Source organism: Desmodus rotundus, chromosome 4 (assembly GCF_022682495.2).
Source record: "Desmodus rotundus isolate HL8 chromosome 4, HLdesRot8A.1, whole genome shotgun sequence".
NCBI classification, from domain to species: domain Eukaryota; kingdom Metazoa; phylum Chordata; class Mammalia; order Chiroptera; family Phyllostomidae; genus Desmodus; species Desmodus rotundus.
Window position 1 is genome coordinate 22,042,355 of NC_071390.1, and position 27,992 is coordinate 22,070,346.

Genomic DNA, 27,992 nt, shown 5'->3' on the forward strand with positions numbered 1-27,992 from the left:
TCCTCATTTTGCAGATCGAAAACCAAAGCTGATGGAGGTTAAGAGCTTACTGGAGATTACATCACCGGTTAGGGTAGAATTAGAATTCAGTCTCAAAAAAATGTATGCTTTTGTTACTTTGTCACACATACCCCCATTTATAGGAACCGGGTTTAGAGGGTCCAAGCCACGAGTGATTTCTAAATTTAGAAGAGCCATGTACAAACTGTTTCTGGTAAAGCAATGTAGAGGCAGGTGGTGATGAGGGGCTGACCTCAGGAAAGAAACACTTTACGAGACAGTGTGAAGGCAGACTGGCCAGGATTTGGCAATTAATTGGAGTCAACCTTGGCTCTAGAACCCCAAGTCTGGTAACTGAAAAGCTGGCGGTTTGTCCCACTGTCAGAAAGCGGGATGCGGGGAGGTGACTGGTTTTGGAGGGAGGTGGTAATGTTGGTCCTGCACCAACAGCGTTTGAGGTGGTGGAGGAGTGTCCAGGTGGACATGCCCATGCCCTGGCTGACACAACAGATATGGATTTAGGAGATTGTCAAAGAGAGGAGCATTGAAATGTTCAAGAGGCCTGAGGAGTGGATACTACTTTCAGAGACGGGGCGAAAGAACCTGACCTTGCAGGGGGGTCAGAACTGGCCACACAGGAAATGACAGGACCAGGGTCTGGCAGTGTCACCTAACTCAATGGAGAGGAACATTTCCAGGAGGAGAACATAATCCAGAGTGTCAATGGTGACATAAGGATCAGAAGGAACTGGGAATAAGAAGGGGCATAGGTGTGGGAATTTTGGTGACTATTAGTGACCTTGGGGAGAGCAGTATCAACAGAGGGGAAGGGCCAGACAAAAAGAGGTTAGGAAGTTCATGTGAGGAAAGGGAGGCAGTGAAAGTAGATGAGTGCCTTCAGAAGTCTGTAGAAAAGGAGAGGAAAGTGTGGAAGCCAGGGGGTGGAACCAGAAGCTGGGTGGAGGGAAGGCTTTCCAAGGTAGGAGCAACCTGGATGCGTGTGTAGGCTGAGGAGGAAGAACTGGCGAAGAGGGAGCAACTGAAGTTGGCAGAGAGATTGTGAATGATGGTGAGAGGAAGGCGGACCAAGGAGAGAATGGGATGGGAGAGATGGCCTATTCTGAGGGAGCCAAATGCTTTGAAAAGGAGCTTTTGTAGCTGTTATCACTTATCCAAGCAGAAGGCAAGGCCATCTCCCGAGTTGGTAGTGGTGGTGGGGGCAGGGGGCGGTCTTTGGAGCATAATCACAATGGGAAAGACCTGAGTAGCTGAGGGCGTTGTAAACTGGTCTACAGGAAAGGTGTAGAAGGAGGGAGAGCAGTTCAAAGCAGCTGCTTCTAATTCATTGCAGCAAAAGCTTCTGGGATCTAACTGACCTGCCCGTATCTCTGGCTGGAGCACTGATGGGCTCTGGACTAAGGAAGCCTCAGAGGTGGGGCTGGATGAGATAGATAACTGCTGGCCTTGTGGAGTTTCTGTCTTTGTTCCCCAGCGCCTCTGACCCCTGAGGCACCGGTGCAGATTTAGCTGAGGCAGCAAGTGATGGAAAATCACTACTCCCTGACAGCGGCCTGGTGGTGCCCAGGAGAGGGGCTCGGCTGGGCAGGGCGCCTGCTGTGAGTTGCTAATACTGTTGGTGTCCATCCATGCCCCCCAGGCTGTGGGCACTTCCGAATCCCCAGAGCTGATCTCAGGGAATGAAAGAACTGGGACTGTGGAATTCTGATTGTCATCCATTGCCCTTCTACATCCCGTATGCAACCCAACTGATGGGAACATCACTAGAGATTAAAAGGATAAAGAAAAGCAGTTGCTTTGGGTGACCACCTGATACTATTTCCCCTAGTCCCTCCTCCTCCTCCTCCAATTCTGTGTCATGCTTGGCCCTACGGAGAGCCAGATATATCTGCGGTCTTCATGGTCCCAGGCAGGTCTGGCCTGAAAAGTCACATCTGGCATAAGAATCTTTGGAGGGTGCAGTCAGGAGCCCTGGAGAGCACATCTTTACTTGAGGGCAGGGAGATGCTATTTCTTGTTTCTGGAAAGACTGCCCTGTCAGGGTGCCTTCTTCCACAGAGATGTTCTTTCTCCCCCAACTTTCCTGGAACCTCCAGGCTCTGCCTGGGCCCAGCACGGGGACTTCAGGCACTTAGCATCTCCCACACTCACAAGAGTGTGACTAGAGCGAAGGGAGAAGGGGCTCGGTCTGCGTCCCAGCTCTGTTACTTATTGCCTGTGGATAATAATGCTCTTCACTTCCTAGGACTGTTGTGAGAATTAAACAGGATAATCCATGTAAAATGATTAGCATAAACCTTGGCTCAACAAATACTTGCCAAAAAAATAACAACTAGTATTATACCTATGGTCCTATTAGCATTGAAGTGACCTCAGACAGCTCACCTTGACCCCTAGGCCTGGCTGTTCTCTATGTGGGGGCTGAGCCAGGTGCAGGCAGGAGGCCTCTCAGACCGACATGCCCCAGCCTGGTCCATGCAGCTGCTACAGAGACCCTGGGAAGAGCGCTGAGGAGACAGGAAGCAGCAGCAGCAGGTGTCACAGCCTGACCCCAAAAAAGAGGTTGCATCCGAGAAGACAGACTGGGGACCTCTGCCTGGGGGCACTGGGCAGGCTTTATAAACAGTATGAGCAGCAGCTTCTTCTGGACCCAAGAGAAGCCAGGGGGTGTGGCAAAGCTTTGGGGTAAAGGATGACAGGGCAGGTGGAATCACTCCCTGTTGGGTAAATTCCCAGGAGGCCTTCACCCCGCACCAGCCTGGAGAGGAAAACAGTCTAGTAGCCCTGTGAGTTAGAATGAACACAAGGAACCAGTCTCCCGGTGATAGTCCGTTAGACTGGTGAAGAAACAGAGAAGCCCTCAATGTTCCTAGAATGCACCAGGGCCATTCTTACTCCTCCTCGGGTTCTACACCCTCTTCTTCTTCCTCCTCCTCCTCTCATTCCTTCTTCTGTGTTTCACTGTCTTTCTCTGCCCTTCTCTCTGTCTGTCTGTCTGTCTGTCTGTCTGTCTCCCGGCACCCTGAAGTCCCACTGTGGCTGTGTGAGTTTATTGATTCCTGGGAGCTGGGGGAAAGCGGGAGGCAGGGCTGGGGTGCAGGCTCAGGGATGGAAATAGAAGGCTATAAATTATTTGTGACAGGAAAGCAATAGTGGCAGAGTGCTGAGCACAAGTCCTGTGTCACTATTAGATTCCTTTTAGCCTGATGACACTGTAAAAAAGGTTAAGTGTCTGCTGGAATCGTACACCTGGGGGGCCGGGGCAGCCTGGGAGCAGAACAAGCCACTGAGAGCAGGTATATCAATTCTCCAGGCCAATAATATTCCTCTCATTGATCGCCACGCAAAGTTCAAAAATCTCATTACAGCCAGGCAGACCGGGAACTTTTTACAAATCAATAGAATGATATAATGTATGTATACTTAGTACAAATGTATCTATTCATCTATCCATCCATCCACAGTCTGCCTCAGGGTTTCCAAGTTAACCTACCCATCATATTATGTTATGTTATGTATGATATTATATTGCGGTATATTATATGATAATAAATGGTGTGCAAAAACTCCCCCCGAGGAGGAGACAAGAAGAGGCCCTATTAGCATTGAAGTGACCTCAGACAGCTCACCTTGGAGGGCGTGGTCAGCATTTCTAGGAGCAGTGCTTCCTCGGTAGAGGCTCCAGTAATAAAAACTATTGTGCTGACTATTTGCCATGCGCTAGGCAATGTTCTAAGTGCTTCAGACAAATGGTTCACTTAATCCTCACAACAAACCATTTTACAGATAAGGCATATTATAACTTGCCCAAGGTCAACTGTTTAATAAATGGCAAATTGGAGGTTTGAATTCAGGTGGACTAACCCCAGGGCCCATACCCTTAACTACCAAGCTATACTGCTCCCGGGAGAGAGATACCCAAAAGCCCCAAATCCAAACCCCTGAATTCTAGTTCTCTTGTTCTGTTGCGTTCTGAGCAATGAAGGATAAGGGGCTCCCTGACCTTTAGTTTCCCCTCTGTAGAATGGGAGTAGTAACACCTGCTAGCACAGCTGTTGACAAAGTGACATACACAGGCTCTTCAAGCATGTCCCCATGAAATCCTGCCCAGCTGCCCAGTGGAAAGGCAGGTGAGGCGCAGGCTCGGTCATATCACTGGTTTGCTCAAAGGGTCTTTGGAGCCAGATATCAAGTGTCTTCATACATGTGTCACATACATGTATGAATCAGTTTAAATTGTCCTGGGGCAGAGAGCCCACTTGAGAGTTTTTGCAGAAAATATTGAGTCCCTGGTGTGGGGAAAGTCTTTCCTGATTTGGTAAATGACCGGAACTCCAGGGTAGAGAATGCTGTAGACTAGGCGACCCCACTGCCTGCTGGGTCAGGAGCGTGGTAGGAGGGGCCTCTGCCAGTGACTTCAAGCTGCCTGGGTATTATCATAGGCTGGATCACTCTAGAGGACAAAACAATATTTGCCTCAGCAGAGGATATTTTGCCCAACAAATGCAGGTAATTGTTTCAACTCGGGCCTTTTGAGAGCTGCCAACATTAGGTGTGTGTCCCTGGCTCAGCCCCGAGGCAAGTCGGAGCAACGCAGACAGCTGGAGACTTTTCATGGCAGAGCCTCAAGTGAGGTATCACAGATCAGCCAGGAAAACTTCACCTCTCCCCAAAATGGTTCCCACACCTCCCTGCTCCTGAGGACTCCAAGGACCTGGAATCTCTCCTCTGTACATCCCAGGAACGGAAAAGCTGAAATTTGCTGCCTCCTCCCCACAGAAGAAACGGCATCCACCCTGCCCACCCCACTAGTAGCCCGGAAGTGCTGCAATATAAACTTTCTCCCGAGGCCCTGGCTTTGCTGTTTATGCAGAATTTGGAGTCGTTTGCCCACACCCACTCACATGCCCTGCAGACTTCAGTCTGGACAACTGAGCATGTGTCAGGCAGGGTTCTGGGCATGAGAATGGCCACTGATGCTGGGAAGCTATCGGCAGGACTTCCTACCCTGGATGTAGCAGGATGTAGCTGAAATACACAGATTTCAAGGTCAGCAGGGTTCCTCCCAGATGTGTCAAGCGCTTCTCTCTCTTGTTCCTTCTCAAAAGTCATCACTGAGCTCCAAGAGATGAGAGTCCTATACTAAAAAGCTTATAGAAGGATTTCCTCAATCCACTACCCCTAAACTGCCTGCATTAGCATCCCCTGGGGTCTGTGCTAAAATGCAAATCCTGGGGCTCCCCTCAGACCTCCCTGTTAGAATTTCTGGTGGTAGTCAGGCCCAGGAATCTGTATTTAAGCAAATTCTCCAAATTATTCTTAAACTCTCTAGTATTTGAGAAGACTACCTTCATTCAGGGGGCGAGTGAGGAAACCATCCTCGTGGTTAATAGGGAAGCCCGGAGAGAGCTGGGAGAAAGTCTTCGTGAGTTAAGAATGCTGAGGATCCTTACTCATATTCTAGCAACGGATTTTCTCCCCAACTGCTAATCCTACTCCGACTGACACAGTAACTGAAATTCAAGAAGCTCTCAGTTCCTCTGTGGAAACTAAACTATAGGTTATAAATAAAAATAATTTCAAGATAGTTTTTCGTACATTCCAGGGCAAGAGACTCCTAGTGGGTTCTTTAGATACCTGGCATATTTCCTGAATCAACGCAGCCGTCCAGGACTGGCACTGAGGGCCATAATCCTTCGACCACGTGTCCCCGGGAGCCCAGGCCAGATACAATTTACTGGGCTAGATGGGCCATGGGGCTGGCCCAAGGGGGCAATAGGGATGGTTTAGATGATGAATGGTAAGCATATGGATTGATTTAACTTCAAGATAGGCATAGGTTTGGAAATTAAGGGGCAATGTGTTTAACTAACCATTTGGAAACCAGTCTGCAGTGCATGCCAAGCCCAGAGCCGTGACCGGACTAGCTCCTCTCGCCACTGGCCCTGCCCTCATCTGTGAGGGCTTCCAGGCTAGGGCTGGGGTTCACACTCCTGCCTGCAAGGCTCCGGAGGCTAGAAGACTGCCTTACATGATGGAGGATGCTGCTGTAGACTCATTCCTAGGACTCCTCCCTGTCCCTCCACTGGCACGCTCCTTCCCTCCTCAAGCAGAAGGAAGCCTAGAGAAAAAGCCTTTTAGCAGCAGCAGAGGTGGGGCCTCTCAGAGACTATGGGTCCACCCTGCCTCTGGCCCTGCCCCCTCTCACCTAGTTACTCCAGTATTCAAAAACAATTCATGGTTTCTCTCTGTGTCCGCCTGAAAGAATGTGATGTGGTTAAACCCTGTAATTGCTTCCTTTGAGCTACAGGATGAACTCAAAATTCCTCAGCCTGGCCTTCAAAATCTTTCCCAATATGGCTCCACAGTGGCTTTCTAATCTATTTCTCTGTCCCTGTCTTCCCCTCAGGGTCTAGTGTAGAGCTGGAACCTCGCTTCCTTGCTTACTCAATTCACATCGGATCCTCTCCTGGACAGGGAGCTCTGCAAAGGCAGATGTCATGCCTAGTTTCTTCACCGCTGTATTTCCAGCACTTAGCAACAGTGCCTGGAATAATGTAAATATTTAAAAACTATTTGTTGAATAACAAATGTGTTATTAATGATAATAATATACTATTCAGGGATATAGTGAGCTAATGTATGTTCATTATGTACCAGGCAGTGTGCTAAGCACTTTACATGGATTATTTCATTTATTTCTTATAACTTCTTATGCATATTATTAAACTTATCCTATCGATGTAAAAGTTGAGGTTCAGAAAGGTTAAGTAACTTGCCCAAGGTCACACAGCCTGTAAGTAGCAAAGCTAGGACTTAAACCTGGGAGCCTGACACTGGACCCCATGCTGCTAACCACTGGGCAGAATAAAGTCAACTGCGTCAAGAACAGATGGCAGAGTCTGTGAGAGGCTGCGGCTGAATGGAAGAGCTGCATATAATAATAGGAAAAATAATAACTATCATTTATTTCTTATTCACTATGTGACAGGCATTGTAACAAATGCATTTTCTCATTCAAATCCTAACTACAACTTTATCAAATAGACACCATACCAAGGAGACAACAGAGAGGCTAAGCAACGTGCCCAAGGTCATGTGCACTAGAGCCAGACCTTGGGTCCAGACCTATCGCTCCAATATCTGTAGGCTGAACCATATTATCTCTTCTGGAAAGTTCTATGTTAGTAGTTCTTTGTGTTTATTCCCTAATTGGGAATGGGCAAGTTTTCCTTTCCGTCTCTTCACATCCATGATGTGGACAAGGGAACATTTGTACATGTAGACAATGAACTGCGATTGCACGTGGCTGTGACCCTAAAGATGCGGACGCTCTCCCCTGCACATGCCATAGTCGTGTTTGATAAGCACCACGTCTGTGTTACAAAAGAACCACGATGTTAGGAGAAGTGGTTTGGCTGCCGTGTATTTTACATGCACTGGTAGATTTGGGGTGTAGATGTTCCAGTTCCCTACATCTGTCTGCCTGGTTTTCTAATTGTGCACATGATTATGTGGAGACCCTGCATACAGGTGTGTTTCTCAGTTTCCGTGTTTCTTGAAACTATTTCTATGATTAGTGTGTCTTTATATTCATGTCTGCTCTAATACATTGATCCAAGATTTAAAATACTGGACATATTTATCAAAACCTACTTCGTGAATTTCTGCTCAGTTGTGCCTATTTGTGTCAAGTATGTAAGTCACGCTCATACATGACTCCACAACCATTACTGTTCCCTTCCCGGGGTGTCTGAGATGATCACATCACAATCGGGTTTTTATATTAGTCTGTGCACCAGTATTGATGTGCATAAATGTGCATTTGTATACCTGTGTATCTTTCTGTCTATGGCCCGGGTGGGGGGGTAGAGTGATGTGGAAATGAGAGAATTATTAAATGCCAAGTAGATGTGCAATAAATTCCATTGATTTTATAAACTCCAACTTGTCTTCAGTCTCCTTCCATTCTTTATCCTGGGGGCATTGCAACAAAAACCTATTTTAAATACCTTTACTTCCCTCTCCCCCTCCCCAAAAAAGTGTCAATATTTTATTTGGATTTTTAACTTCACTCCATAACAGTTGTTTGACCTCCTGACTCGTGCGAGTCACATAAATTCTGGGACTTTATTCAGGAGCCATGTTCCTGCTATTGAATAAGCAATTTGGGAGGGTGAATTAATGACTTGTGCTGTTGCCGGAAAGTCCCTGAAGAAATATTAAAATTGCTTGCAGACTGAATCGATACTCAGTGAACACCCAGCAAGAGGGCTACGGTTCTGGAATGACCACAGAAGGCAGGGCTCAGTGGAAGGAGGGGAATTCCTGCACCCAGCTTGGCCAGCCCCCTCCTAGCCCACCCCCACCTTTCCCTCCATCCCTGGAGCTCTGTCATTTTCCGTAACAGCAAAGTCTGATTAAACCCCAACCAAGATAGAGCTGATTTGTTCTTTCTCGCAAAGCAGGCTCAGGGGACAGTTTACTCTCTCGCTAGCAACGAGAGCCTGGAGGCCATGTTGGAGGTGATGGTCTGGACACATCCACCTGCTGGAAAAACAGGAGGGCGCTTTTCCTGGCAGGCTGCGCTGTGCTTGGGGCTCAGGAGAGCGCTGGCTTGGGGAGGCTGGGGCTGTGACCACTTTGTGCCGGGGTGCGCAGAAGGGTTGGGTGTTGCATTGCCGGCTCCATCTCTCTGTGTGTCTGACCAGGGCTGCCTATCACACAGATGGCCGCATGCCATCGGCCTTTGTGTATGGGTGTGCCTGTGGAGTGGGGAGTTGAATTGTGTTGTGTTACGGTGTATTGCGTTGTGACTCATTCCTCTGGCAGCCGGCTTAAGGTTTGTTACTTGGCGTTTTGTGGTATTGTATCAAGGAGACTGCACTTTGTGTAACACTGAGTTAGAAGAATTTAAGTATTGTTTGGTGGCAATGTCCGTGTTTCTGCTTTGAATTATTGTGTTCATTGATCATATCAGCAACTCTCTTTTTTGTAATGTATGTCTCTCAAAGACTAGGTTAATGGGTGTCTCCTTGGTGATGTGGGTTGAGTAATGACGTTGGAGCTGGGGGGTGGTGTATAATTTGGTAATTGCTTTCTCGGTGTGTTTGTGGGTGAGAGGGCCCATCCTTTAATTTCTTAAAGCTTTTCTGGCTTAGTTATTCGCACTGCTCCTTTCCAGAAGAAAGATTCTAGAAATGCAGAACAAATCTCTTCTTGGCCAAATGCACAGTTCTATTCTTGGAAGCAAACTTTTTCTGCTTAACAGAACAGTTCTGATCTTATCCCACTGACACAGGTCCTGGAGCCACCCTCCCTACATCTGCCTAATTTGGAGAGTTAAGCCCCTTAGGCCAAACCCTATGCCAGTAGAGAGTCTAGATCCCTGATGGGGCTAGGGGAGGCTGGATGGTAGAGAACTCCCCAATTTCAATGGGAATAACGACATAAATTCTGGCTCCAAGAATCCCCAGTTTGCTCCACTCTGTAGCTCTAGCCATCAGCATCTTCTTCTTCCCCAGTATCCCCAGAGGATGTGGCTCAGCACTCACAGCATGGGAGAGAACAGGAAAAAGTACTAGGCATGACTTTGTACTAAGGAGCAGGGTCTCTGTTCTGAGCTTATGACTAAATGTATTAGTACATCGCAGGGTATAAGACTGCAAAATATATAGAGCTCTCCAAGATATTACACATGCCTGTACTTACTTTGATCAAAAGTTGATATGAAGTATGGACTGGTGGATAAGCACATGGGCTTCAGAGCCAGTACTACATGGGTTCAAATCCTTGTTCTGCTACTTAGCCTGTGGCCAGAGCAAGTTATTTAACTTCTCTATACCCCTCATCTATAAACAATCTTGCAAAGACCTATGGGGTTGTTTATGAAGCTTAAAGCAATTAATACATGCATCATGCTTATAATAATTCCTACTGCAGTGACCAGTTGTTAGCCATTATTATTATTATTATTATTATTATTATTATGACTTACCAAGTAAAACATCCATAAGATTGGCCTATTCATGTGTATAAACATGTACACATGTGTGCTAATGTGCATAAAACCTAACATAAATCAAGGTGTTTGTGTGATTTAAGCAGAGAAGTGCAAAAACTATTGCCAGCTAGGGGCAGTGAGGCAGGGGCAGGAGGTAGTTCTCTCCTTGGCCTTCTGGTCCACTGGGTAGTGGCAGGGGCTGATAAAGTTCTCCATCTCCATACCAGGGCTGCAGCCAGCCCTGAGGGAATGAATAGGCAGAAGTTCATTTAACACTTATTTTAAAAACTTAAGGATGACTGAGCTCTCAGAATTCAAATTTAGCTCACTTAAAATATTTATTTTCTAACTTAAAAATCATAATCTTTACCAGCTAATAGATGTAAATGAGGAATAGTGGAATCTAGGTGTTAAATTTGGGGACTAAGGAAGAGGTATGAAAGGAATCTGCTAAGTAAGTGAATGTTAATGGCGTTTGGGTGTGGATCTGACGGAAGTCCATTGAGCTGATACTTGGTCCCTTAACTAGGCCAAAGAGGCTGAAAGAATCTGGGGCTTCAGCCTCATTCCACGGGCTTTCCCATGAAGATGGGGAGTCAGAACACATTACGATGAGTTTGGGAAACTGGTGTTTGTCTTTGCTCCCACTGGGCACAGCGAAAAAGGGAAATTTGCAGCTGTCTAGTGACTTTGATGCATTGCACTGAATGCAATGAGCCCAGAGTAAATTTTTTTCTTAAAATATTTTTATTCCTAAGTAATGGAAATAGCTACAATAATTATCACGCTTCCCTGGAACATATAGATATGCAGTACAATTTGGTAGACAGATTTGGTTTGAATTTGTCAAATATTTGCTCACTTCTTCCCATCCCCTTTCTGCATCCTTTATCTTATCTCTAGTCTCTCTCTTCTCTCCCCCTCCTCTTCCTGTTTCCCTCCCTTTCCCTTCCCTCTATGACATTTAAGAATCAGGGGAACCCTTTAAACCCATCAGATAAGGAATTTTTTCCCATTACTGTTTCATTTTATCTTTAAAAAACTCTACAAAATGCAAAGCACCACAACACATGAAAATGCCACGAAGCCCCGAAAATGCCAACCTTCACCTCCTCAAGCAATAGTAAGCTCATCACAGAGAAGTGTGCAGTCATACCAAGTTCAAGTACACACTCACACACGTGCATCCAGAGGCCGGCAGACCTCTCAAAATGGACAAAGGGGAAATTAAATAACTAATTCTGCTCAGTGGTCAGATAACTGAGTTGTAGAGTTTGGGTTTTTTTCCTGGATGTACACAGAGCAGGTCCCCTTTCTAAATTCATCTGCACTCACGGTGGACCACAGTTCTCAGTCATTCATGATATACAATTCTGTGCACAGAATATCCTTTTGGCTCCTCAAGCATTTTTATATAAAAGATTTCGATGTTTATGCACACTACAGCCAGAACTCATACACATTGACACAGACACATAACAAGAAATATACACTTGATGAATACTATCGCCACAATAATAACTAACGTTTATCGAGCACTTGATATCTGCCGGGTGCAATTCTAAGCAGGTTTATGTGGACTACTCATATCACTTTCATGAGAACCTATGAGAGAGCTGCACCATTATCCCCATGTTAGGTAAGCGAGGAAACCAAGGTCCAGAAAGGACATGACACTTACCTCTAACTACACAGCCAGTGAGTAGAGGAGCTAGATTCCAACTCTGGCTATCTCTCCCCAGAGCCTGCTTTCTTACATTTTCTATGCCACAGAGGTGTATGTGAGTTGCCTCACACACGGCAGGTGCTTAGCAAGGCTTTTCTGAATGGATGAATGCGAGAATAAATGAATGAAACACCATATCTACTAAGACTTCTGACACTCTCCTTCCATCTAGCAAAGTGGATTCCCTTATGGAAGCCAGGCCTAACAGTCAGCTTAAGCTTATTTGGATAAAGTGATTTGCCCTCCCAACCAACTTTCAGGTGAAAGGGTCTATCAGCTGTGGTTGCTCAAACACTAAATGCTTTAAGCTCCAGCTCTCCACTTGGCTTTCAGGCCAAGCCCAGTCTCCCTTCAAATCAGGAATGAGAACAGGTGTTTCCCAATAAACGAAACACCAATGAAATGAAAATGGGTGTTAATTCTGTGCCTGGATAAAAACTAAGAAATCCAACCAATTACTTAGACATCTCCAAATCACCAGATACTTGACATCGTATCGGCAACTTTTATTAAATGACTGACTAAAGGTTTTGGTTTTCGCCCAGATGTTTAGGAGTTGCTACAGTCATTAGCCTACTCATCAGCAGGTGCTCACGGATTTCTAGGAGACATAAGCGAACATCAAAGAGGGGGAAAAAAAACCCAACCCAGAATAAAACAGACTAAAGAGAACAGGGGTAGCAGCTATTGGACAAAACTAGTCAAGCAGACTCCATTCTGGGGATGGGCTGCTGCCTTGGAGATCTATCAGAACATGGATCCAGCTCACAAGAGACTCATGTGCTTGAAGAGCTTTAAAAATCTCATAAGGCTATATCCTCGACTGTCTACAGAACTAGGCCCAATAAGATCCCTGCATGACGGAGCTGATGGATCAATCCCAGCATCTGGTACAGACAGCCGACGCTGCAGCCAGTCCCCCCTCGTCATACCGACACGGCCTCGCCTGCGCTCTGGATGCCTCAGTGGCTGGGTGCTTGGCATCTCTACGTATCAACAGTCCAAGCTGAAGATTTTGCAAAGCCAGGCGTAAATCTGGTTTGTGACTTTGTACATGCACCTCTATTTGTGATTTAGTGCTCTTCCTTTTATCATCTCTCCTACTTCCATTTTCTTGCCCTCTCTACTTTTTAATGCTATTTACAGCTTCCTTGTCCACAGAGCAGCACAGTGATCTTTCAGTGTCTCTATTGATATACCCAAATGATTTTTCTTACCCAGGTTTTCTCTCCACTTGACTTAATTGAGGCTTCGGTAAACAGGAAATTTAGATCATCCCATTCAGTAGTATTGAGGGTTATCGCTTTTGTCAACGGGATCATGGCACTGAAGGGCTCCTTGCAAGGGACATTTGTTTATTCTCATGAGAGCCCAGCTCTCCCTACGTGAGAGAGGGCTGTGGGCATGTGGGCGTGCACGCACGGCATCCTCAGTTTGACCACTATGCACCATTGCCCGATGCCACTTGGCACTGGCACAAAGAGTCCGGTGAAACCATCATATAGACAGAAGCTGACCTTCAAACCACTGGAGATAAATCCAGCCCTGGGCCCTCCCTGCTGAGGACAACTCAGTTCTTTTAGGACCAGGGCCATATACGTGTGGCCCAGCTGCTTCCTCCAATATCTCTTCCTCCCACTCACACCCTCCATCCCAGAGCTGCAGAGGAAACTGTGATGACATTACTCACAAACAAGGTTTGTGGGGGGCCCCTTCTCCTAGAAGTGAGAGTTGGACAGTAGGAGACCAGGATAATGCCTCCTTATATTTCTGGGTTATCTATTGCCTTTTTTCTTTCTCCTCAATCCTTTCCACACCTTTCCCTCATTTCTAACCCTATTTGACCTTGAATGCTAGCCTCTCCCTTCTTACCAGAGTGTTTCAAGGGGGAACAGCACCTCCGAAGAAGCAGTCACCTGGCCTGACAAGCCTGGAGACCAGCAGCCAGAGGGGCCAGCCCATCACTCCACTCCTGGAAATAAATCCCATTGTATTTGCATTTTAATTTTCCACATAAACAAAGGCCCAGAGTACTCGCTTGGGCAGCATCACTGGATGAATTTAATTAGAAATGAAAAGTTTATAGGGCCCTCTTTAATGCGATTAATGCTCAGTTAACATTTATCACATTCGTATGCTGGAATCGCCTTTTCTGAGCAGCCACTGGCCATGAAATGAATTTTTCTCAACTTTTCTTTGCACCCACCCTGGGAGGTCATCTCCTGAGAAGTCTATACAGGAATTAGCTGGACCTCATAGCCAAGTTCAGGGGAAGTGAGAACAGGGGAAGAGGCACCCCATGTGCAGGGGTGGGAGGGCAGGGGGTGTAAGAGTGAGGTGAACACTCTTTCTAGGAGGAGCTGGACCTGAACCAAGGTGGTACTTTCTGCAAACAGCTGAGTGCTCTGCCCAGCAGACTGGCTTAAAGCCTTCAGAGTCTCTTCCCTAATAATAATAACAATAATAATAAAAGACCTTTTTCCTAATACACACACCCAAGTGCATTCCTGCGGCCACAAATCAAGTTCCTGCTGGGGCTGGTCAGTGGCAGTCTTGTCTGGCTCTCACTTCTCTTCTCCTGTCATCGGCTCTCTCTCTTCTACCATTTTCCCTGTCTCATCCCGGGGCTTGGTGAGACTGTCCCTTGCAGGCCCTTGGCAACTGGGGAAGGAACCTAAGACTCAACCCTGGGGAATGCACCCTCTTCTCCGGCTCTCCCAGAGGCCAGACGCCTGCAGTCAGTGGGAAGGCCGCCTGCCCTGCTGTCAGCTCCTTAGGGAGGCGGAGTGTAGTGGGGGAACGTGAAACCTCTACTGGTCCCCAGAGGAACCTTGGCCTTCCTTATCTTATCAAATTCTCTTCAATCTTCAATTAGAGTCTACTGAGATTGGCCTCCTAACCCAAACCAGCTAACCCAAGTGATGATGGGGAAGATGGAGAGGAAGGAAAATGTAGAGGAGGTGGGGGAAGGGAAGGAGGTATCCTCTCTGCAGATGATAAAAGGAGATAAGTAGCTTGGTCTTTGTCCCTACCTCCATGCACACTCTCTTTGAGAACCTCAGCAGACACAAACAAGCAGTGGCTACCTGTTTTCCTAGTAGCACGTTACACACACCCACCACCCTGGCATCACACGCAGCTCTGCACCCTCGCCTCCAGCAGAGCAAATGCATGTGTACATACAGACTAAATGTGTCTGGACCCTCTATGCACCTGACAGGACCCCCACTCATCAACCCAGCAGGACAACTGCCACCTATTCAACCCCATGCTCTCCCAACACCATTGCTAACACCCCAATCAGACAGGCCGTCCAAGTGATGGCAGAGACTTTTGTTCTGGGACCAAACAATCCCTTCAGCTGGAAACCCTCTGAACAGGGAACCACTAGCTCTCTGTTCGACAGGACTGACTCCTTTCAGAGCTCCCTGGAATGCCAAGGCCATTTAGATGGCTCCCCAGGGCACAAATGCCACACTCAGCGAGATACCATGAGCCCACACACTCTTCCCAGAACAGAACCACACAGATGCCCCTACCACATAGTCACCAACTTCTCTTGGTACATACACAAGGCAGGCACCATCTTGTTCTCTAGAATTAGGACGAAAGGTCACTGTATCAGGTGCAGAATTAGGACCTCCTCCCTGACCATCTCTGTGACCTGTGAAGCAGGACACTGCCCACGAGGCTCCTGATTTCCTTCAGTTTCTTTCACCAGCCCAGAAAAGACCCTGGGGCCCAGAGGGAGCATCAGGGCCAGGGAAAGCTGCCCCCAGTTCAAGCTCTCTAGGGCCACTGCTGATCTCCCTTCCCGCTCTCCACCTGAGTCCTTCCTCTCTCTGATTTCTTGACCTTACGGTACCTACAAGGTGGGTACAGTTTCCTTTCCAGCCTGTGGCCCTGTGTCACAGCCTTTCTCCTCCTGCCAGGAGCTGCCAAGAGCTGCCAGGAGCTGCCAGGAGCTTCTAGGAGCTGCCAGGAGCTGCCGGTCATGTCCTCTGGCTTCCTCTGTTCCTGGATGGCTGCAGAGGGAGCTCACTGCAGAGATGCTTGGGCAGAGCTGAAGGCAGGCAGAGGAGGAAATTCAGAGCAAAGTGGCCAGAGGCTTCTGAGTGGAAGGGGCTCTAATCTGGAACACCCAGGAGGTGAGGACCTCCCTCCCTCTTGGTCTCTTTTCCACCTGCCTTCCTGCCAGGGACCAGGCTGGAGCAACCGCACTGCAGCAGCCCCACTGTCCCTGCCGGCCTGCCTTGCGGGGTGCTGTCTGATACAGGCAGTGGCCCTGAGCTCCAGGTCCTGTGACTTTACCTTCCATGCCACTTCCTTTGCCACCTTTCTCCTCCCTGGCTGGCCTCCTCTTCTCTTTTTTACCATCTCTGAGCCTCCTCAGTGCCCCTCAACCTGGTCTGCCAGCTGCCAAGAGCCCTGGCGCCCTCCAACCTCCTCCAAAACTTTGCTTAGCTACCAAAGGCCCTTGGCTCAGATGCATACATCCTACCCCACTTTTTAAGCTCCTGTTGCTCCCTGCCCTCTCACCACATACTCCATTCCCAAACGCCTCTGTCCAGGCTGAGCCAGGCCCCAGACCCCTCCCTTTCCCCTCTCAGCTTCACCACCTCTTTCTCAATCTCCTAGTCCTCTGTCTGACTTTTGTCTTTCCCTTTCCATCCACATCTTGTCCCTTCCTCCCCCAGCTGCGGAGAGCCACTCCCCACCTCAAAGGCTTCTGGACTAAGGACCTCAGGAAATGTCACATTGCCCTGCTCTTGCACTGGGGTTACTGTTCTGGTCTGAAGCAGGGAGATAAGTTACGTCCAGTTATGCAGACTGGGGACTGCAGACAGCTGGCCCATGAACTGAGTCAGGCCTGAAGATGCATTTTATTTGGCCAGCGCAGAGTTTTTGAAGACCAAATCTTACTGCCTCTACGCTGGGCCTGCGCAGTCCAGCTTCTGTTTGTCCAGCCCTCACCACCTCTGTCTCATCTCCTGTGGCCGCTCCCACTGACCCTCCTGCCGTGGCCCCTGAGAGGCATTTGTACTGGTGACCCGTACAGCCACATGGCATCTCCATCACTGTCCCTCACTACCACGTTTCTTGTCAATCTAAACTTTTGGGTGCTGCTCTTCTCCCCTCACATCCGCAAAATAAGCCTGACCTCGCCAGAATGCCAAGGACTCTCTGTTTCTCAGGCTCTCCGTTTCTGTCTGTCACACACACATGAAAAATACAAAATATCTTCTTATCATATTAGCTCTTAAAAAACAAGAAAGAATCCAGTTATTTTTGTCGTTTTTGAGGATGAGCTGCAAGAGGAACCTGACTCTATGACTCCTCCCATCTCCCTCCTCCTTTCCTTGAGAGTTCCCAGGTCCACACAGGGACTTGCTCCTTCTCCTGCAGTGCCAGCTCATTCTTCTCTTGTTTCCCACACCCTCAACAGCTCCCCTATGCCTAGCCCTTCCCAGGATACCCAGGCATCTGCATCTGCCATCACACTCCTCCTGGTATCCAAGCCTTCTCCAGTCTCAGCTCTGCGTTTCTCGCACATAGTTTCTTCCTTGTTTCCCTGGCACCTGGGTTATTGGGGGGAGGGTTTTGGAGGATGGAGCCAGGACCTGGCCCCTGAGAGAGCTCTTCCAGTGACTGTCCCAGTGCTTCTGCCATGCCTGGTGCTGGGGCATCTGCAACCTTTGGTGGGTCACTGCACCACAGCTCTACAGGAAGGGGACTCACCAGGAAGAACATCTTTTTGGCTGCTTATACAGTTGGTCCCTGACTTGTCCTGCCAACTGGGCCAATGCTCAAGTGTCGAAGTGAAGATGATCAGCTAATCACACAACTCTCCATCACAAGGGTTGCATCACTGTAGCAAAGCTCCTCTTATTGGGGGCTAACTGGACTAGGAAGTGTTACAACACCAAAAAAAAAAAGAAGAAGAAGAAGAAGAAGAGAAAGGAAAAGGAGGAGGAGGAGAAGGTAGAGGAGGAGGAGAAGGAGAAGGAGAAGAAGAAGAAGAAAGAAGAAAGAGGAAGAGGAGGAGGAGGAGGAGAGGAGGAAAAGACAGACAGACAGAAAGAAAGAAGAAAATTGGCTTCAGTTTGCCCAAGTTCTGAAATAAAGAATCTTTAGCCCAGCCCCATAATTGCCCAATGACCCAATGACTACCTCACTGACTGACCTGATGGGCCCAAGGACAAGGTGTGTTCATCCTTTGTCTGTGAGTGTGGGTCACATCCTATGGGCATTCTTCCTTTTCCTCCTCTTGGCCTCAGAACCCTTTCACCGAAGAGCAAATGTAGGTTGGTGCACACTCACACACACACACAACTTAAAATCTAGAAAGCTAGGAGCAGACAGTGGAGCCCCTGGCTTAAGATGTTCCTTTATCAGTCCAGTTGAGAAGACCTGGAAGCAGGACATCTGTCCCATGTGAGCTCATAAGAAACCGGCTCTTCAGAGTGTAAGCTCGGGGTCTTGGTGGGTGGATGGGGTTGATTCATCTTCTGCACCAGTTACTACCATTGCTACTCTTTCTCTGAAAGCTGTATCCAGTCCATAAGCACATACCATCACACAAGCAACCACATAATCCCATGTGTACCAAAACCAGCCCATTTCCCAACTATTCCCTCTCACCCCAACTTCCAATGATGCCTTCATCTCCTGGATCCACTCTGCACAATAATTCTCCCCTTGTGCCAATATGCTCACAGAGCCAATGCTCTCCCCTGCCTCACCCCACTTCCTCCCCAATACTCCCTTCTCTAGGCACCCTGTTTCCCTTCTCTAGGGGCTACTCTTGCCTGGCCCCATCTCCACTTGGCTAATTCCCCCTGTGGCCCCTGTATTGAACTGTTGTGTTGTCCATTTCCCTGTGACAGGGCTCTGGTTACAGAGTTATTGATTGGTTTTCATGCAGACAGATGGGCCCTTCCCCAGCTTCCATTGAAATCCCTGCCTGTATGGGCTGATTGTTGCCGCTCAGAGTGTAGGATTGCACTGGAGACCACCCTCCGTGCAACCTCCACGGCCCGGGCTGTGGACGGTAATAAATGGAGGCAGTCCAAGCGATAATAAAAGCAATTGAGTGGGTTACCTGTGCAGACACAAGATTTATGCCTCTTCATTTTGATGTGATTGTTGTATTGCGTTCTCAGAATAGTTGGGGCACCATTTATTTGTTTATTTATTTAGGGGTTTCCCTTTCTTTTCCACTTTTCGTCACCATCCAAAACCCACCTGGAACTTTCACGAGGGACAACCCTTCCTGTCTGCCTCTTCCCAAGAGTTGCCAGCTGAGGTAAGAGCTCAGGGCAACCAGCCATCGCTCTCACCTGAAGGCCATTTTGTGGCCTGAACGCCCACTCGAAGCCAGTCAACAGGGAGACAGACCGATATGACAGCTGGCCAAGAAGTCTAAAATGACTAAGAGAACTAAAGTGGTTTTTCCAAAGGACAATGCCAGCTCATGTGAAGGAATAAGAGGACCAACAGTGATGGCTGCTTCACATGTTACTCAGCAAAAGGAGACCCTCTCTGGGGAGGGACAGGTGAGCGAGGCTTCTCATACAGAAACTGACACGTGTGTTTGCTGTTTACGACCCGATCTGGTAGGCCACAGAAGGCAAGTTCTCTGTCCCTACTTTTCCCATTCCTCTGTTGGGAGAAGTCTTCTTAGCCCATCAACTTGCCTTGGCTGTTTGCCATGAGCCCAATAGCCTTGACCACCAAACAGCTGCAGAGGTATGAAGATGTGGCAGGAAAAGCTGTGCTTTGAGTTCAGCTTCGTGCCACGCCAGGTCCAAGAGTCAAACGTGCAATGTTCTAGCACCTGAGTTTCAGAGAGAGAGATAAAACCCTAGCTCTGGACTGTCCTCAGCATTCCCTTGGCTAGGATGAGTGGCTCCCAGCTTATATGGAAAGGTCTGTGAACAGCTGGTAGACCGCTGTCACCCACTGCCAGAGCCCTGATGACGACCTGTGGATGGCACAGGATGGAATGCTTTAACAGCTTTGCGGCTGTAGCCTTCTTAAAGGCAGTGCTGCCCCTGCTAAGACAATGAATGTGCTCACTTAGAGCCAAAGAGGGTTAAGGAAGTGTGGGTAGCAGGTGTTCAGTGAGAAGTGGACCCTGGAAGAGTCCACACCAAAGATCTAGGGGCAGGGAGTACCCTGGTCCCAGAGTGTGCAGGGCAGGCTGAAAAAGTTAGGAAAGTGAGGGCCTTCTTGTCAGCTCATTCCCAGAGGTTGCCCTCAGGGGATCTTCAGGAACCCTAGACTCTCCTTGCAGTTTGAGCCTGTTCTTTCAAAGGAGCTGCATTGTTTCTGCCCAGAGCAACAGCCAAACCAGGAGGCCTTGGCATATAATCAGGAAAATCCTTCCTACCTAGTCAATTCTGATGTAACTAGGTGACTTTTCCCCTTTCAGCAGCATGGATCTCCCTCCATCTTTTCCCCTCTCCAGGCCATTTCCCATATCAGGTTTCAACTTAAAGTTACCTGTTTATAAGCACCTGCCCTCCCCAGCAGCAGCGTACTAGCTAAAGAACTGGCAACTCCATGCTCAGTGATCAATCATCCAATATCAAGAATGACTCAAACACTAAGAAATGATCCACATGTTAAGCAGTCTGGTCAACTCTGGATTTTTGACAGTGGTCCCTGGGGGTTGGGGGGGGAGGCCTCCCTGACCTACTCCACTGGCTCAGAGAAGTATTTCTATGAGGAGTTGCCAGTGCAGAATGTGGGTTGGCTGTCTACAGCTTTATCACGACAGGATCAGAGAAAGCCAAAACCATTTTGAAAGCATGAAAAGCAATTTAGTTTATAACCATAACAGCATATTTCAAGTGCGGCGACAGCATCTGTTTTGAGGAGAAGAATATGAAAAACCTTACGATTTGGCTCAGGTAGGGGAGCATGTGTGGACTTCCTTTCTTGCCCACCACCAGTACATGCACATCCTTACTCATAATGGTTATAAAGTACCCAACACATGTGGGCATCCCACCAACAGTAAATCTCTCAACTCAAGAACTGCCTGTTCCCCTAATGCACCACACTTTCTGCCCAGGGGGAAATCTCCGGGTTCTTCCGGAAGAGAATGAGAATTCACAATGTTCCAGACATCACCAGCACCAGCAGAAACACCTGCCTTTCTCGGGCTTTATGCTAAAACAACACATTTCAGGTAACTCTTCCCCCTTCAGAGCAAAGAACCGACGGGGCTGAAGCTATGGGTGTGTGGCCCAGATGCATCCCTCCAGCCTCGACTCAGCATCACACTGCGGAAGCTCCCGTAATTCTTTCCAAAATATTAACCACGATGGGATTCTGTCCCAAAACGAAGTGGAGAATACCCACTGCTCCTTGTTGACAAAGCAAGCCCAGGCACCTAACTGCTGACCCAGGGCTGTCTGCCCATACTGCCAGTGGCTTCCCCGTTCCTTTCCTCCCACTCCCTCTTCATCTACAGCAACACCTGCCCACAGATGGTTATTTCTCCACACCCAGACGAAGCCTCCGTGCCCCTCAGGTGATAGGGCTCCACACTGCGCAGATTCTGCAGCAGATTCTGCAGCTGGCAGAGCTGTCAAGCTGAGGCCATTCTTCCTGCACTCTCATATCAACCTAGACTCACTTCTCTCCTTTTTCCCAACTCTGGCAGATGCACCCCAAGGCCTCTAGAGCTTGGTCTTGGGGTCATCCTGTTCTCCATGGCTTTTCAGGAGGAGAGCATCCCCAAACTTTTACCTAAGCCAGCTTCCTAAAACATCTCAGCCAGTGACACGAAGTATATTTGGGGTGAGGGGAGCAGGGGGGCTAGAAAAGGTACTGGACAAGGGGTGCTGCCACCACACGTACCTTCATCGCTCCGATTCTCTACCCATTGAGAGAAGCAAACCACCTTAACCGTTGTTCATGTCTCAGGTTCCTCCGAAGCAAATCCTACCACTGACAGCAGCACGTCTCTCTAACACTCTCCAGAATACCAGCACCCAGTCCCAGCACCACTGCTCCTCAGGCAGGGCTGCTCTCCTCCTAAGACCTCAGTTTCCACTCACACCAAGGACCAGCAGTGGCTACATCTCCAGATGGCTCAGAAAACAATGCACTGTCCCCTTTCCTTCCCTAGCCACCACTCCTGCCTCTGACCCAAAGCATCCCCAGACTCCTCCTCTAGCTCTTAAATGCAAAAGACTCATTCTTCTCCCAAACCACCCAGCGTCTTTCTCCAGCTCCTTCGGAAGGTGTCTGAATGTCAAACTGCTATGCTTTCAATACCTAGCTGAGCCAGGCCCAAGGAGCTGGAGGGTTTTCGGAGGGTGTATAATTAGCTGATCAGTATTATGTTACCCTGTTCATAACTGAATAACCATTTTAATACAGATGGCACACACTGGGATAATTTCTGGGGTCGCCTTGCAGTACGTTACAGCACAAGTGTGGCAGAGGGAATCTTCTTTAGCCAAGGTACATTCTACCGGCTAATTCTACCTGCTGTTTTCAGGATGATTTGGGATAATTCCATATCATTTGCAAAATATTTTTTTAAAAACCTTGACACATGATGCCAGCTTCAGAAAAAAGGCATCATCTGAATTATTAGTTGTCCTGATAATAAGCCTATGAAGAGTGCAAAGAACAAGGGTATGAAACCCTTAACCCTCATCTCATCTGGGGATTTGCCTTAAAATAGGGGGCAGGGGGTTAAAGGCTGGCCAAGGTTATCTGGAACTTGTACAGGGTTTCTGTTAATGTCAGGTTGTACAGTTCTCTGATTTGAAGCCATCCTGGGTTGCTGCATCCACCTGCTGCTTATGTGTGCTATACCCACAACAGACAGACACACATTTGCACGCTGGCTGGGTGTACATACATGGATGGAGTATGTACATGTGTTCTTTCAGGGGACATGCTGGAGTGGCTTGGGGCTTGGGAGACTGACTATCTTCTGCTACTCTATGTCAAGCTGACTCTAGCCTGCGTCATCCACAGGTGCCTGAGCCTGTCATCAATATACTCTTAGGCCTGGACATAGGCACTCCAGGTGGTTAGCAGCATCTCCTAAGGTTCAGCCTCAGAATCCTGAGTTCTCCCTCCCTGAGAGGCATCCCACTCCTTGTCCAGCTTCTCTAGTCCCTGCAAATTGCTGGCTAGTGGTTGGCATTTGCTCCACAGGCCTGGATATTCCTGCTTGTAGGCCGGAAATTTGTGCGAAGCTGGCTAGCAAAGCCTGGGCTCCGGGGAGGCAAGCTTTGTGGGAGTTGGCAGGGAGGGTGGGGGAGCCAGGACAGGCTGCTGCCCCTGGGGAAGGGAGCATGCCTTTAGAAAGGGAAGTCTGTTTGGAGGCGATGAATAGACACTGGTCATTTTAAAGGCTTCGGCTGTGGGCTGTGATTGTCTCTAGATACTGAGGCGCGTAATCTTGGAGTCTTAATTACCACAAACACTTGGATTCATTTCCAGGACGCCGGCGGGAGAAGCCTGGCAGGGAATACCCAGGCCTAAGCTGGAGACAGCCCTGTCTGTCTATCTCTCTGCCTCCCAGGTCCCCGCTCCATGCCCAAAAGACTTTGAGGCTGAGTAGGGAGGAAGGGCAGAGGCTGGAGAAAGGACCAAGATCCCAAGATCGTGTGCTGGTGTGCCCCGGTGGGCAGGAGCTGGGAGCTGGAGCCCTGCCCTGCAGCCCAGGGTAGCTTGCTCACCTGTTGATGGAAGAGACACTGGGCACTGTGTCATTGTCGCAGATGCCCTCAGCCAGGAGCCGGTCACGGATTTCCCAGGCGAACATGGTTGGGTTCTGTCGCTTATATTCAGCAATCTTGTCCACCACTTTGGGTGTCGCCACTTTGGGCTTGGAGCCACCTATCACTCCGGGCTTGATGCTGCCAGTCTCGTAGTACCTGCGCCGGGAAGGCCCGCAGGATCAGCGAGAAGCAGCCGTGCCAGGGGCAGGGGTGGGGAGCGGGGGCTGTAGGTTCCAGAGCCACTGAGCCACTCTCCTGCCTGAGGCAGATGCGCAGAGGGAAAAGGCCCAGCTCGGCTAAGCCTGCTTCCAAAGGGAGCTTGGCTAGGGTGAGGGACACAGAGGAGGATGAGGGAGAGCACAAGGGGGGCGCTCCCTCCAGGAGGCAGTCCTGCCAGGGGCTGGGTGCACACCAGCCTAAATAGGTGCCCCTGGGAGTGAAAGCCTGACCTTTCCTTTGGGAAGAGCAGAAGGAACTGCGCTTCCAGGCCCCCAGGCGGCCCAAGGCTGAGGCACCACCTCCAGCCCTTTCCCACTGAATGCAGAGCCCCTGTGGGAATCAAGACCCTCCTTCCAACCTCCTCGGTGCTGATTTTTCTCCTCTTGGGTATCTGTTTTAGCTCCTCTCCCTACTTCTCCAATCCCCCAGTCCGTATAACTCTGCTAAAAGAGCTGCCCCCTCCTTTTCTGAAGACAGGAATCAGGTTGCCTCTCAAAGCTGGGCAGGTGCTGAATGACCCTGCTCCAACCTCGCTCCAGGGACTGCAGCCATCACCTGAGTGCCCTCTCCAAAAGGAGCAGCTCTCCAGATACCCGGAATCAGTCATTTCCCTTTCCCGCTGGTATCCCCAGCTTTTAGCCAGGTTCTCAGGCTGGAGACGCAGGACCCGCAGGGGAGGGAGGCTGGGCATCCCCCTAGGGCAGCAGCTCCGAGGCCCTCACCTGCCCAGGATTTTGCTGACACAGCCGTGGCTGACCCGCAGCTGCCGGGATATGTCGCAGGGCCGCACACCCTGGTGGGCTAGCTCCACGATGCGCTGCCTCACCACGTCGGGCAGGGGTCGGCCGTTCACAAACACCCCCCCGAGCTGGTTCACACCCCCGTGCCCTGCTGGGGAGAGACAAGAAAAAAAAACACAACACCCCACACACAGCAGGGACCAGCCATTAGTCAGGGTCCGCGGCCCAGGACGTGTGAAGGGAGCAGGCAGGGCAGAGGGGCATGTTCCCGGAGTCGCGGGAGGATGGTGGCCCGCAGACCACAACGCGGAGGATTGGGGACTGGAACTCTCGGGCAGGCAGAGACGCGGCAGCGCAGACGCTCGGCGGAGGGCTGGGAAAGCACTCGGCTCGGACCAGTGGGGCACAAGGGAGAAAGTGAAGGAAGGAATGGAGACGCAGGGCGAGCGAAAAGAGGGGAGAAGGGGGAAAAACAGCAAAGGGGGAGTTAATGCCATCAGGAAAGAATGTAAAAGAAAGGAAAGGCCGGGCAGAAGACGGAACCTGCGTGGAGCGGATCCCGCCTGAGCCGCAGGCAAGATGGAGTTGTCGCTGCGTGTGGGTGCTTGAGAGGGGTCTGGGTCCGGGCGACTACCTAAGGACTCCGAACACAGAGAGGGCCATCAATAAGTCCCTGACACCCTCAGGTCCCTGACACCCCCCTTCTGCTCTCTACCTTTTCCCTTGTATTTCTTTTTAATTAGATTGGGGCTTTCCTACCTCTTTCTCTCTGTTTTTTGTTTTGTTCTATTTTTTTTTTGATCGAGAGTTTTCGTTTCCTTTATGTTTTCTATCTTCAGATATTTGGGGGTCCATTTTCCCCTCTCGCCTCTCTAGTGTCTAAAGTTCAAAGAAAGCCAGGTGGAGGAGGGAAGGCCGAAGAGGCACGGGCCCGGAGTCGGCCGCGCTCAGAGACAGGCAGGCAGCGGCGAAGGGCGCAGCGCAGCGCGGGAATCAGCTGGAGGACGCAGGCTGCTAAGGGCTCGCCTGCCGCGCCGCGCCAGGCTCCGGGCCCACCGCCTTGCCCAGGTTCCCTGTTACAGGTCGCCCTGGCGGGCTAAGGGCCCACGGGGAGCCCTGTGCAGCCAGCCCCCGCCAGCTCGCGTCCTTCTGACCTCTCAGACCTTGGCAGTCGCCCGCAGCAGGGCGTTTGCTCGCTTGGCCAAGAGGAAGGTGCCGGGGCTCCAACCGGACTCCGGGACTCCGGCTCCGGCTTCCAACCTCAGAGCCCAGGTGGTTCCAGGTGATTACTGGCTGCCAGGCCTGGGGGCGCTTGCTGACGCCCCCTTCTCCCTGGCCTGAAGCAGTCTAGAAATCCTGCACCCAGAGCGATCAACCCGCAGCCGCAATTCCTGATCAATCCAAGCACAGAGACTTCTAGCGGCCGAGTTGGGCCAGATCGGGCCATCAACCTGCAGCCCCTGCCCTCCTAGCCTCAGGCGACTTCGGCGAAAGCGGGGACGTCTGCGTCCCGCTCAATTCTCTCCCTTCCCCTTCTGGGGGGACCCACAGCACAGGCGGGTAAAACCCCTGGGGAGAGGCCTCGGAATCTGGAGGCTGGGGAAGGCCGGAATCTCTCATTTTACTCCCCATCTCCACTGGACTCCCCTCCTCGAGCCCCACTCTTCACCCCTCCCCGCCCTCCAAACCCCGACCATCAATAATTTAGGCCCCGGGAGAACTCGCGTTACCGGTATGAAAAGGCGGCAGCTGCGGGCAGATTAAAGATGAATAATTCAGCCTCCCCGGGCTCTGGGCCCGGCCCCTCATTCCCAATCTAAGGGGTGGGAATGGAAGGGGACGCGGTGGGAGTCCAGGGCCGGGGGCCGGAGCCAGCGCTGAGTCGGGCCTGGATGTGCCACTGCCGCCGGCGCCCACTCCGGCTGCGGAGGCTTGCGGGTCAGTCCGCCGCCCGCGCCGCGGTCTCTCCCTTCCTCCGACCACCTTCAGCTCGCCTCGCTCCCCTTTAGGTTTCGAAGTGGCACCCAGTGAGCGGCCAGGATGCGGCAGGTTCCCCGCAAGATCAGCCAGAGAGGAGAGCGAGAGCAGAGGCAGCCGGCCGAGAGGCAGGCGGGCTGGGTGAAGACAGCGTGCAGACCCGGCTCCACTCGCTCAGAAAAGGAGCCTGGGTTTCTGGCTCGGCTCGCGGACAGTCGCGGCAGCCTGAGGCCCCTGGCTCGGATCTCCTGTGCTTGGATATCATTTGGGAAAACATATTTTATCCCAGGGGTATTTTTTAAAGCTCCCCCTGTAATGCTATATATATGTTTAGAGAAAAAACTCTGCTCTCTCTTCTCGACTCTCTTGTCCGGAGCACATATCCAAGCTAGTTCTAAAAAGTTTCCCTCTGAAAAGTTACAAATCATCCTTAATTATTAATCTACAAAGGAGGAGATGTTTTTAATTTAGAATCTGTTTACCTTTTTAAAAAGCCGACAAAAACCTCTGAATTGTTTTCCAAGTTAAAAGACATATGACAAAAATTAAATTCGAATTTAATTAAAATAATTCCCTTTTTCTTATTTTTTCATTTCTTTCCTCTCCATTCTTTTTTTTTTTTCACATCCTTTCTGTTTTCTCTCTTTTATTTTTTTCCTCGTGTTTTGATTTCTCTTTCCTTTCTCCCCAGCTTTGGCATTTGCCTTCCTTTTGTTCTTTCCTGGCTATTTTCTCCCTCGTTTCTTACCCCCTGGCCAGGTCACTGGCTCAACTGTCCTCACCAGGGAGCGGGAGGTGGGCAAGGAGCCTCCAGGACTAGAAGCAGAGCCTTGCTCTGCCCAGGTCCCTCCTGGAAGGCTCCTCTACTCCATCTTTTGCTGATTTCGATTTCTCCTTGGAACATCTCTTTGTTTTTAGAGCATCTCCCTGGGAGAGGTGGGAAAAGATGACCACCGCATCCTGCCAATCTCAGACTCCCAACTCAAGGAGAAGAGAAGGAGAAAGAGAGGGAAAGGAGGGTGGAAAGAAAAGAAGAGGAAAGAAGTATTTCAAACCAGCCCACAAGAAGCCTTGGCTAGACTGGCAGGGCACGGAGATGCTGGGAGCCGAGGGTCAGAAGGGGGCACCCCACCCCCATACTCTTCTGCCTGATAGCCCTGACACTGAGGCTGCGGTGCTCCCAGGCTCATCCTGGACAACCACACTCTAAGTTGGAGAAAGGTAGAGATGAGGGGAGGGGGGTGGGGAGGCAAACAGTGAGAGGCAGAAGAGAGAGAAGACAGAGAAATCACAACACAACACAAACCCTGAGAACTGCCAGCCCATTTGTCACCCAGCCCAGGGCAAGAGGGTGAGTAGGGAGTGGGGTTCCTGGAGGGGGTGGGGTGTGGATCCACAACTTAAGAAGAAGCAGGTGGAAGGAAGGCAGGTGATGGGCACAAGGGAATGTAGGAAGGCAGGTAGAGGGAGAAGTATGGGTGACAGAAGGCAGAAGGAGGGAAACTGAAGGCTTCAGAAACACTGGGAAATGAGAGGGGAAGAACGAAAGGGGA

The 27,992-nt window shown here is 49.9% G+C and overlaps 1 protein-coding gene across 15 annotated transcripts in view; it reads right to left on the reverse strand.

The window, feature by feature from the left end:
- PAX2 (paired box 2) overlaps positions 1-27,992 on the reverse strand; it is an 88,090-nt gene that overhangs the window by 49,039 nt on the left and 11,059 nt on the right. For 10 of the 15 annotated variants that reach the window (XM_024555396.3, XM_024555395.3, XM_045191623.2 and 7 more), the window contains exons 3-4: positions 24,445-24,613; positions 23,462-23,659 (exon numbers count right to left, since the gene is read on the reverse strand). In XM_024555396.3, coding sequence (XP_024411164.3) covers positions 23,462-23,659; positions 24,445-24,613 — 367 coding nt within the window. Of the gene's footprint in view, positions 1-23,461; positions 23,660-24,444; positions 24,614-26,192; positions 27,635-27,992 lie in introns of those variants that run through there. The other 5 variants (XM_045191632.2, XM_045191624.2, XM_045191627.3 and 2 more) reach the window with 2 other exon arrangements.